The 12769-nt window shown below is 37.9% G+C and overlaps 1 protein-coding gene across 4 annotated transcripts in view; it reads right to left on the bottom strand.

Annotated features, from left to right (window-relative positions):
- MANBA (mannosidase beta) overlaps positions 1-12769 on the bottom strand; it is a 116530-nt gene that overhangs the window by 56826 nt on the left and 46935 nt on the right. For all 4 annotated transcript variants that reach the window (XM_078069014.1, XM_078069015.1, XM_036095814.2 and 1 more), the window contains one exon: positions 938-1089. In XM_078069014.1, coding sequence (XP_077925140.1) covers positions 938-1089 — 152 coding nt within the window. The remainder of the gene's footprint in view (positions 1-937; positions 1090-12769) is intronic.

Below are 12769 nucleotides of genomic sequence, written 5' to 3' on the forward strand. Positions count from 1 at the left end.
AGAGTTCAGAGAGGAACCAAGAAGCCCCCAATAACTGGCTGGCCAAGGACCCAGAGCATTGTGCCTCAGCGGATATACTAATTGGCCCAGCTGTACGGAAAAGTCACTGCCCAAACCAGCCAGATGAGAGGAGCCGGAACATGAAAAGGAAAAGAGGCAGCAAATTATCTGTGTCTATGTCTGGAGAATAACTTCATTTTCATATGAAATTCAAGACCATATATATACAGTTTAAAGTAAAAGCAAATTACTACAATTTTCGGCAAATTCTAAACACCAAATAATATACTACAATGCATATTTATACATATGTAAATAAGTTAAATGTGTTTATTTTCTCTTCACAAAGTTTATTTTTACTATCACAAAGACAGTTTACAATTGCAATCAGGAAATATTATTTTCTTATGAAGTGCTATTCTCAAAGCTTCAGATAAGCACTTTAAATTTTCTTCTAGATTTAAAATTGTAAAGCTTTTTTAGTTCCTTTTACTAACGTAAAAGTAAAAGAATATACAAATAGCTTAGAATGAAGAAGGAAATATGGGTTTCCATTTTTTAAAAAGAATGTACAAAAATATTTAAGGTATTCTTTGAAAAATTTAAAAAAAACAAATTTAACCATTTTTTTCAGGGATTATCCAAAATGTGCATTAGTCATTTTCTTGTTCCTCCAGAGGAAATATATAATAGTTTTCTAGAAATTGGATGGTTTCAGCAGTCTCAAGTCATTTAGCTGTTAAGACTATCTATAGCTCATGAAAATGGAATATATGATTTAAAAATCCTTTCCATTCTAAAGTTTCCATCATCCTAGAATTCTGTCTTACCTCTCAGTTCCTTCCACTGGAACCAAAGAAAATAAAAATGAGTAATTCTTTAGCTTTGTGGGACTGTTAATAAAAAGAAAAACAAGAAACAAAAAATGATAACTTACAAGTCAGAGGTTACTCGATCCTGGAATGAATCTGCTGGGATCCAGTTCGAGCCTTTCAGAAATATGGGCAATCCATTAATTTTGAAGTAGAAACTCAGACCTCGAGATCCTTCAATGGGCTCTTCTATAAGTTCCACTGTCCTAAAATAAACCTATTATGAACAAAATTAAATACTGAATATCAAATTTAAAACATAAGCAAAAGAGATTTTTTTAAAAAGGAAAGCAAACTTTTAAACAATTGACACGAACATAATTTAATGTTAATTTCCTATTTGCTATGAGGCATTTAATGTGGAAGTACACACTTCAGAAAAATATATATATAATAAATTATTGCCAGATTCTATCTTTTAATAGATATAAAATATAGAAACTATTAAAGAAGAAATATATTCTAGGGCGCCTGGGTGGCTCAGTTGGTTGAGTGACTGCCTTCAGCTCAGGTCATGATCCTGGAGTCCCGGGATCGAGTCCCGCATGGGGCTCCCTGCTTAGCGGGGAGTCTGCTTCTCCCTCTCCCGCTCCCCCCTCTTGTGCTCTCTCTCTCTCTCTCACATTCTCTCTCTCAAATAAATAAATAGAATCTTTAAAAAAAAAGAAGAAGAGGGCGCCTGGGTGGCTCAGTTGGTTAAGCAACTGCCTTCGGCTCAGGTCATGATCCTGGAGTCCCTGGATCGAGTCCCGCATCGGGCTCCCTGCTCGGCAGGGAGTCTGCTTCTCCCTCTGACCCTCCTCCCTCTCATGCTCTCTGTCTCTCATTCTCTCTCTCTCAAATAAATAAATAAAATCTTTAAAAAAAAAAAAAAAAAAAAAAAAGAAGAAGAAATATATTCTAGTCTTCCTCATGAAACAGGCATTTGTAATTCCATCAAAAGAAATATATTTGAAGGGCGCCTGGGTGACTCAGTTGGTTAAGCATCCGACTCTTGGTTTCAGTTCAGGTCATGATCTCAGGGTTGTGAGGTCAAGCCCCATGTCAGGCTCAGCATGGAGTCCGCTTGGGATTCTTTACCTCTCCCTCTGCCCCTCCCCCCGCCCACTCAAATAAATAAATAAATCTTTTTTTTTAAAAAGAAATCTATTTGAAGATAACATTTCAAAATTAGAACAAAAACTTATACTATTTCACAAAAACAGGGGAGAAATCCCACCAGTTAAACTGATGTATCCTGCATATATAAACACACTCTCACTTCAGTGTTGTTAACATGTGCCAAAATGTGCATCTTAGAATCAAAGACATATAGCACAAGCAATTTAATCCCAACTAATCATCACATTAAACTTGATGCTGGAGCTCTAGAGATGTAAGTGGTGTTTCAACTGGAAGATGGAATAGGAGTGCATACTCCAAAGTTATAACTGGTATGCAAGAAGCTGAGACCTTTGTCTCTGTCACACTCTAGCCAGGTTTTCCCACGGTTAAGCAGGAGCAGCAAGACTCTTGATAAAGAAGACTGATGTTCCTATCCAAATCTTCATTCCTTCCAGCCATGAACTGGATCAAGGAATGAGGAACATGGTTCTACGCCAACAAGGCCTAGCCTTGAACCAAGATTAAACTTTTCTTCTCTAATTAAAATAAATAAATGAGGGGCGCCTGGGTGACTCAGTCGTTAAGCATCTGCCTTCGGCTCAGGTCATGATGCCAGGGTCCTGGGATCGAGCCCCACATCGGGCTCCCGGCTCCGCGGGAAGCCTGCTTCTCCCTCTCCCACTCCCCCTGCTTGTGTTCCCTCTCTCGCTGTGTCTCTCTCTGTCAAATAAATAAATTAAATCTTTAAAAAATAAAATAAAATAAATGAATGAATTAATCAATTTATTTCATGAAATAAAAGTGCCCACCATTCTTCTACTTCCTTACCCTTGCCCTTATGATTCTGACAGACAAAAAGATACGAATTAACTTTATGAGAAGACATAGAATAAGGCTTGGTTGAGGGGGATCTTGACATGGAATTACCATAGCTGCTTTAGGATTGCAAAATGTAAAAAATGTAAAGTGATTTTCACAGATAACTTTTAAAACACCTTGATGGGTAGATTCAAATATCTAGAACAGCAGTTCTTCAAGTATGGCCGGGGACTACAAGGGACCCCTTGGAATCCTGCAGGAGGTCCTTGTGTTAAAAAAAAAAAAAAAACTATTTCCATAGTAAAGCTAAAACATCATTTGCCTTTTTCACTCTCACACTCTTGAATGTACAGTGGAATTTTCCAGAAGCTACATGATATGTGATGACATCATCACTTTGTTGGCTAATGGAATGCATGCTTGCATATTCTGCTGTGTTCTACTTCTACGGTAGAGGTTTAGTGTTTAAAGAGGTGTGTTTTCAGAAATTAACTCAGTTTGCTCTCAGCTTCTACTGTGTTCTTAGTAGTGGTGTCTGGTTATTCCTGCTATAATGTCTGTAACCTCACTGTCGTTCAATAAACTCTCCTTTTGAATCTCAAAGTTTCCCTTGCAACCTACACAGAAACACAAGAGAAAGGGCGCCTGGGTGGCTCAGTCGTTACGCATCTGCCTTCGGCTCAGGTCATGATCCCGGGGTCCTGGGACCCAGCCCTGCATCGGGCTCCCCGCTCAGGGGGACGCCTGCTTCTCCCTCTCTCACTCCCCTTGCCTGTGTTCCCTCTCTCGCTGTTTCTCTCTCTGTCAAATAAATAACTAAAAAATCTTTTAAAAAAATAAAGTAATACATGCATATTTATATCAATTTTCAAATTATACCAAATATTTATTTATTTATTTTTTAGGATTTTATTTATTTATTTGACACAGACAGAGAGAGAGAGCACAAGCAGGGCGAGCAGCAGGCAGAGGGAGAGGGAGAAGCAGGCTCCCCGCAGAGCAGGGAGTCTGATGTGGGACTTGATCCCAGGACCCTGGGATCATGACCCAAGCTGAAGGCAAATGCTTAACCGGCTGAGGCACCTAGACACCCAATATATCATTAGTATTTGATGTAGTGTTCAATGATTCATTATGACAAGCACATGTATTAGCTGAGAGAGTTTTACAGTTGACATTGCTGAATGCCTACTGGATAAAAAGTCAGAAAATGAGATCACCACATTGTCACATTGCAATGATACAGTTAAGTCATCCAATTAAAGATTAAGCTGCAACAGGATACTGAACTGATCTCTCATCTGAAGTATCACAGTTTGCCTGAGAAATGGATGAATCTCCAGAATGATGGGCTTACTGTTTGCTTATATTTATCTGTTAATCAGCACAATGAATCATCAAAGATCTCTTTTATGTGAATCTTTGGCAACAAAATACAGAAGATGCTGAAATATTCGAGGTATTGAATAGTTTCTTTGAATCTCAAGGTTAGCAACAACTGTGTTAACATTTGCCCTGATGTTACAAAAGCAGTGGTGGGTAACACTCCCGGTGCCTCAGCAAAAATCAAGGCAGTAGATCTGAACTGTGCTGTCACTGTATCTTTCACCTTCAGGCATCAGCAGGAAAAAAAAAAAAAGTCAGTTTCACTTAAGAATGTCCTTGATAAAGCAGTAAAAATTACTAATTCTATCCTAACCTTGAGTAGACATCGTTATAATAGTCTGTGTGATGAAATGATAGAATGGGAAACACGGATAAAGTCCCACACAATGGATTTCTTGAGGAAAAGCATCTGGGCCATTGCGTGAGTTGTAAACTGAATTAGTCACCTGGTCCATGAAACTTCATTTTAACTAGAAAGAACTGCCAGACAAACTATGGTTATTCAGACTTGGTTATTTGTCAGACATTTTCTTGAAAATGAATGAAGTGAGCCTTGTCACTTCAAGGAAAATAAGTAAAAGTATTGTGGACAAGGATAAAACTCAAACTTACAAGTAAAAATTAGGATTTAGGAAAACTTGTATCCACTACCATGAGCTCGAGCGCTTCCTAATACTTAAAAGACTTTTCAGATAACATCAGTGTGGTATTAACAAATGTGAATGTGATATTATATAATGGAATGTTTCAATGTTTGGAAACACTTGGAAATCTCAAGACACTAATATTTTTCAAATAACCAACGCACTATATTATGATATCACATACAAATAAAAGATCCATTAAGAATGAGTAAGTCATGTTTTTTTTTTTTTTTTAAAGATTTTATTTATTTATTTGACAGAGAGAGACACAGCGAGAGAGGGAACACAAGCAGGGTGAGTGGGAGAGGGAGAAGCAGGCTTCCCGCTGAGCAGGGAGCCCGACGCGGGGCTCGATCCCAGGACCCCGGGATCATGACCTGAGCCGAAGGCAGACGCCTAACGACTGAGCCACCCAGGCGCCCCAAGAATGAGTAAGTCATGTTAATAAAAGGTACAGCATAGAGAACATAGTGGTGTTGTAATAACATTGTATGGCGACAGGTGGGAGCTGCACTTGTGGTGAGCATAGCATAAGGTACAGAGTTGTCAAATCACTATGCTGTACACCTGAAACTAATGTAACATTGTCAACTATGTCTCGGTAAAAAATAATAATAATTTAAAAGATCCCTTAAAGGTGCAAGATATAAAACCAACAGATTTTAATGTAACAGAGTACAAACAGTTCATTAAAATGGCTTCAGATTCCACATTGCAACTAACCTTTAAGAAACAACCACTACTTAAGTTCTGTAGTACCAAAGAATAGCCTCGATTATTTGAAAAGGCTATTAAAGTACTCCTCTCTTTTCCAACCAGGTATCTATGTAAGATCCTTTCTTCTTCATATGTTTCAATGAAAACAACATGTTGCAAATTGAATGCAGAGGCAGATGAGAATCCAGCTGTCTTCCATTAAGCAACACATTAAAGAGATTTGCAAACATGTAAAACAATGTCATTCTCTCTACGTTTTCTGTTTTGTAAATATACCTATTCTTCATAAAATAACTCATATATTAACATGTCATGGATTTGGTACTGTGATTTGAAATGAGTAAATATTTAAACCTCAGTTTTAAAATCTACCCACATAAACAAAGGTACGTTGGGATTCTCAATAATTTTTATGAATGTAAAGTCATTGTGAGTCCAAAAAAATTTGAGAATCACTAACCTAGAAAATAGAACTCATTTATTTCTTTAGACCGATTAATGCTACAAATATTATTAATGATAAAACTCATCTTCCCCAATTTTTTCTTTTCTGTTCAACTTTTCTCGTGAAAAGACAGCTATCCCCATCTTCCGCTCTGGCAATAACAATTTTATGGCCCAGGTCAAAGTAAACCCTAAAGCCCCTGACAGTTGTCAGAGGTGAAGCAGGAATTACCAGCCACCTTTCCCTCTGGACATTCTTTGACAGGTTAAACGCTGTTGGGTCTATGATTAGTGTCAGTCATTCTCCGTGTCCTCTGGGAGTCCTGATAGGTAACATAAAAGCCTTCTTCTACAACAGGTATTTTACTTCAGAGGAAATAATAGGCTCTGAAAGAGGTTTTTTGAAAAGACCCCTCAGTAACACATATTTACATCCAGAGTGAATTACAAGATCAAAACTATTTTAAACAGCCCAACAAAATAAATTATTGTCTAAAAGTAGAAAAAAATACCTAAGAACCTAAATGTGTAAGCCAAGCAGTTTGAATTTAAATTTTTTTAAATTTCCAAATTTGTCGGGGAGTCTGGGTGGCTCAGTCGTTAAGCATCTGCCTTCGGCTCAGGTCATGATCCCGGGATCCTGGGATCGAGCCCCCGTGTCGGACTCCCTGCTCGGCGGGAAGCCTGCTTCTCCCTCTCCCACTCCCCCTGCTTGTGTTCCCTCTCTTGCTGCGTCTCTCTCTGTCAAATAAATAAATAAAATCTTTAAAAAAAAAATTTCCAAATTTGTCTATTGTTGATGATTCTATTAGCAACTCACTAGGTAAGTTTTTAAATTAGCTTTATGATTACATTTCTGAACTAGAAGGATTAACTTTCAAAGTACACTTTGACAAGAGTTAGGAATATCTTAACTAAAGGGCTTAAGAGGTGTGTGACTGATAATACTGTACTTCTCAAATTTCTTTCTCTGGCAGACCAGATGATGATGTAATGAATCATAGATTCATAAACTGCACATCACTTCTCAGCTGTTTGTAATCAAATCCTAAAAAGGCTGTCATAGTTGGGGCGCTTGGGTGGCTCAGTGGGTTGAGTGTCTGACTCTTGGTTTCGGCTCAGGTTATGATCTCAGGGTGGTGAGATCGAGCCCCAAGTCAGTCAGTCAGTTGGGCTTTGTGCTCAGTGGGGAGTCTGCTTCTCCCCCTCTCCCTTTGCCCTGCTCATGCTTTCTCTCTCTCAAATAAATAAATCTTAAAAAAAAAAAAGCTGTCATAGAATCACTAGATACTACTGATTTTCTTCTTAATAAAAAACCTTATTTCCAAATATTGACAAATGTTACCTGAAATATTTTTCAAATAATTTTCATGATTTTCAAAATACACCTAAAATCATTTCTCCTACATTATGTATTTTTAGAGACAAGCAAACGTATTTCTGTCTGTTCTGAAAGTGCTTTAACATGCAGAAGCACTGAGAAAACACGTGCTGGGTTTCCACAAAGAGCTGTCCTCACACAGGCCTGAGCAGGAGGACAAAGGAGAGCCTCGCTTTGTGGAGCCCTAGAAACGTACAGAGAGCACAACCAGAAGTTAACGGCTTCAAGTTTACACCAGCATAGTTGTAGCCAGAAGTGTATTCTTTGTATCGGACAGAATAGACAGAATCACTTTCTAACAAGCCCCCTCTTCTCCATGACAAAATTATTTTCAGTAATAATAATGAAATGAAATGAATAGTGATAATATCCAGAAAAGAAACGCAGACACTTTCCTTTATTTAACTTTATATGAACAATCATACTATTTTTAAGTAAAATAAATATTAGAGTAGAAAAAAGGAAAAGTGGGCGCCTGGGTGGCTCAGTCAGTTAAGCACCTGCCTTCGGCTCAGGTCATGATCCCGGGGTCCTGGAATCGAGCCCCGCATCGGGCTCCTTGCTCAGCAGGGAGCCTGCTTCTCCCTCACCTTCTGCCTGCCACTCCCATTTCTTGTGCTTGCTCTCTCTCTCTCTCTGTCAAATACACAAAATCTTAGAAAAGAAAAAAGGAAAAGTAATGGACTCGTGTATTTGATTATATTAATGTTTTTGAAAAAAGTAAATAATATTTCCATATATTGGTTCATTATGGAAATGAATAATATTATTTTGAGCCTTAACTTCTAACAATGTCAAGAACTTTGTCAAAATTGATCTTCTTTGTATGTATATGATTTATAAAGAATATAGGCAGATTTGCCAATCTATCCTTGCATAGTTGATAGAGGAACACCTCTTATTAATTTTAATTTAGAAATGTTTTTTCAAAAGAAGCCCAAAATATACAAATATTTTGGGAGAGTATTAGACATAAAGGTAAGTCTGACAGAGATTCATAAAAATCCCACTTCTCATTAAATTCCAAAAAATGCAGTAGTATCCATGCCTTTGTTTCTTTGAGAAACACTCAAAGTGTTTACAAATGCCTCTGGGCTGAAAAATTTCCACTTCTCAAGTACGTCTTCTGAACACAGCAAAATCAGAGAAAAAGAAAATGGCCAAATGCTAGTGAACACAGACATTATTTGATCCATTGCTTTAGAACAAGCATCCAGTTCTTGGTGAAAATGACTGGGGTATTCAACACTGCTGTTTTGATTTCTCTTGGCAATGTAAGATCAGCATCTTGTTGTTCCCCTGACACTCTTCTTCAGAATTGGATTCCTTTTTTCTATGTAAACGTCCTTACAGTTTGTTGTTGCACAGTGAAGAGCCTTCACCAAAATTTCTGTGCGCTTATCTTCAAAGAAAAGTTTGAAAGCTTGGTATTTCACTGTACATCGTTCAAGGCAGATTCTGGCTATTTGCAAATATGTTTGTATCTGATTAACCTCATCTAAAATTCTACACCAGGAAAAAAAAAAAAAAAAGATAATTCAAAAGAGAAAAACTGCAGTAGCAGAGGAAAAATCTGAGCTGATTCTCACACATCCACATTCCTTTGGATCACGGAGTACTTCGAAGTGGAGATTAACTTTTCGGAATTTACTGTGTCCTTACCTCATAATGAGCACTCCATATTATCTAGGAAAGACTTTCTGTAGCTTTTTCCAACAATGAGGTGAGATTTAAAAGAATGAACAGAATTTTTCCCAAGTTCCAGAAAACATCACACATGAAGAAATGTTTCCCCAAAAGAAAATTCCACAAGGTTCAAAGAATGATTTCCAGAAGACAGAAATAAAATTTGAGATTAATCTCTTTGATTTCTGTATGAACTCTGCTGTGAACACTGGGCACATATGCAGCAGGCTCCTGTCACTGACGACAACAGAGGTTTATGAAACAAGCATCCAGTTGTTTCAAGATATCCTCTGTGAGTTCAGCTGCAGTCTTTCCAGAAACATAAGAATGACTTCTTTATATCAACTCTTAACACCTTTCATACAGACAAATCTAACTTGCACATTTGATCTCTATGAAGCATCTGAAGTGCTACCAAAAAGAATTCCAAGGTATTTTGGTGTTTTTTAATATCTGCCACTACTAAAGCATACACTGATGTCATGTTTCACTTTCATTCTTTCTTTAGTTTTAGTTTTAGAACAATTAACAATTCCCACAACTATATGGTCAACTAATCTTCAACAAAGCAGGAAAGAATATCCAATGGAAAAAAGACAGTCTCTTCAACAAATGATGTTGGGAAAAAATTGGACAGCCACATGCAAAAGAATGAAACTGGACCATTTCCATACACCATACAAAAAAAATAAATTCAAAATGAATGAAAGACCTAAATGTGAGACAGGAATCCATCAAAATCCTAGAGGAGAACATAGGCAGCAATCTCTTCGACCTCAGCCATAGCAACTTCTTATTAGACATGTTTCTGGGGGCAAGGGAAACAAAAGCAAAAGTGAACTAGTGGGACTTCATCAAGATAAAAAGGTTCTGCACAGGAAAGGAAACAATCAACAAAACTAAAAAGCAACTGATGGAATGGGAGAAGGTATCTGCAAATGACACATCTGATAAAGGATTAGTATCCAAAATCTATAAAGAACGTATCAAACTCAACACCAAAAAGACAAATAATCCAGTTAAGAAATAGACAGAAGACATGAATACAGATTTTTCCAAAGAAGACATTCAGATGGCCAAAACAGACACATGAGAAGATGCTCACTATCACGCATCATCAGGGAAATACAAATCAAAACCACAATGAGATACCACCTCACACCTGTGAGAATGGCTAAAATTAGCAACACAGGAACCAACAGGTGTTGGCGAGGATGTAGAGAAAGGGAACCCTATTACACTATTGGTGGGAATGCAAACTGGTGCAGCCACTCTGGAAAACAGAATGGAGGTTCCTCAAAAAGTTAAAAATAGAACTACCCTACAATCCCACAATTGCACTACTAGGTATTTACCCAAAGGATACAAAAATATAGATTCGAAGGGGCACATGCACCCCAATGTTTATAGCAGCACTATAAACAATAGCCAAATTATGGAAAGAGCCCAAATATTCATTGACTGATGAATAAAGAAGATGTGGTATATATACAATGGAATACTACTCAGCCATCAAAAAGAATGAAATCTTGGGGCACCTAGGTGGCTCAGTCAGTTGAGCATCCAACTCTTAACTTCAGCTCAGGTCATGATCTCAGGATTGTGGGATCGAGCCCCATGTTGGGCTCCGTGCTGAGAGGGCAGTCTGCTTCACTTCCTCTCCCTCTGCCCCTCCCCCTGCTTGCATGCTCTCTCTTTCTCTAAAATAAATAAATAAATCTTAAAAAAAAAAAAAGAATGAAATCTTGCCATTTGCATTGACGTGGATGGAACTAGAGTGTATTATGCTAAGTGAAATAAGTCAGAGAAAGACAAATACCATATGATTTCACTCATATGTGGAATTTAGGAAACAAAACAGATGAACATATAGGAAGAGAAAAAGAGAGAGAGAGGGAAGCAAACCACAAGAGACTCTTAATGATAGAGAAAAAACTGAGGGTTTATGGAGGGAGGTGGGTGGGGGATGGGCTAAATGGGTGATGGGTATTAAGGAGGGCACTTGTTATGATGAACACTGGGTGTTATATGTAAGTGATGAATCACTAAATTCTACTCTTGAAACCTATATTACACTATATGTGAACTAACTAGAATTTAAATAAAATTTGGAAGAAAAAAAGTAACAAATAAGGAATTTCAACTCTAAAGATATTAAAATTAGTAAAATATTTCATATATGAATTCAAATATGCACTTACCAAACAAAATATTATGTATTACACATCACAGTTCACACTTTTCTCTATGTAAGTTTTTTTTAACAGACTTTTTTTAGAGCAGTTAAGATTCACAGGAAAATTGAGGGGAAAGTACAGAAACTTCCCATATACCCTCTGCCCCCATAGTGCATGGCCTTCCTCATTACCAGCATCCTCCACTATGGTGGTACATTAGTTACAACTGATAAGCCTATATTGACACATCATTATCACCCAAAAACCTAGTTTACATTATACTTCACTCATGGTGTGTTACATTCTACAGGTTTGGACAAACGTATAACAACATGTTATCATTATGGTGTCATACAGAGCAGTTTCACTGACCTCAAAATCCAGTATGCTTCACCTATTCACCCCTCCCTCCTCCCCACAGCCCCTAGCAACCACTGATCTTTTACTGCTTCCATAGTTTCATCTTTCCCAGAATGTCATATACATGGTGTCATACCGTATGGAGCCCTTTTAGATTGGCTTCTTTCACTTAGTAATCATCATTTAAGCTTCCTCCAAGTCTTTTCAGGGCTTAATAGCTCATTTCTTTTCAGCACTGAATAAAATTCCATTGTCTGGATCCACCAGGTTTACTTAGCACTTCACTTACTGAAGGACATCTTGGTTGCTTCCAAGTTTTGGCAATTAGGAATAAAGCTGCTGTAAACAGCAATGTACAGATTTTGTGTGGACATAAATTTTCAGTCCTTTGGATAAATAGTGAGCAGATCGATTGCTGGATCATATGGTAAGAGTATGTTTAGTTTTGTAAGAAACACCAGACTGTCTTCCAAAGTGACTGACTGTACCATTCTGCATTCCCACCAGCAATGAAGGAAGAGTTCCTGCTGCTTCATATCCTCACCAGTATTTGCAATTGTCCTTTTTGGCCACTCTTTTTTGTTGTTGTTTGTTTTTTATCTATTCATTTGACAGAGAGAGCGAGCGAGCGAGATCATGAGCAGGGGGAAGGGTCAGAGGGAGAGGGAGAAGGAGACCCCCCACAGAGAAGGGTGCCCAACTCAGGTCTCCATCCCAGAACCCCAGGATCATGACCTGAGCCACCCACGTGCCCCATCTTTTGGCCATTCTAATAGGTGTGTAGTGCCATCTTGTTCTAATTTGCATTTTCCTAATGACATGTGATGTGGAATATCTTTTCATATGCTTATTTGCCATCTGTATCTCTTCAAGTTTCTGTTACAGTTTTTGGCCCATTTTTTAATTGGGTTATTTTCCTATCGCTGAGTTTTAATAGTTCTTCATGTATTTTGTTTAACAAGATGTCTTTTGCAAACATTTCTCCCATCTGTGACTTGTTTCCTCATTCTCTTGACATTGTCTTTGGCAGCGCAGAAGTTTTCAATTTTTTTTAAAGATTGATTTATCTATTTGAGAAAGAGAGAGAGCACAAGTGCAAGTAGGGGGAGGGGTTTAAGGAGAGGTAGAGAGAGAACCCCAAGCAGACTTCCTCGGAGTGTGAAGACTGACACGGGGCTC

This window comes from Halichoerus grypus, chromosome 3 (genome assembly GCF_964656455.1).
Source record: "Halichoerus grypus chromosome 3, mHalGry1.hap1.1, whole genome shotgun sequence".
In the NCBI taxonomy this organism is placed as follows: domain Eukaryota; kingdom Metazoa; phylum Chordata; class Mammalia; order Carnivora; family Phocidae; genus Halichoerus; species Halichoerus grypus.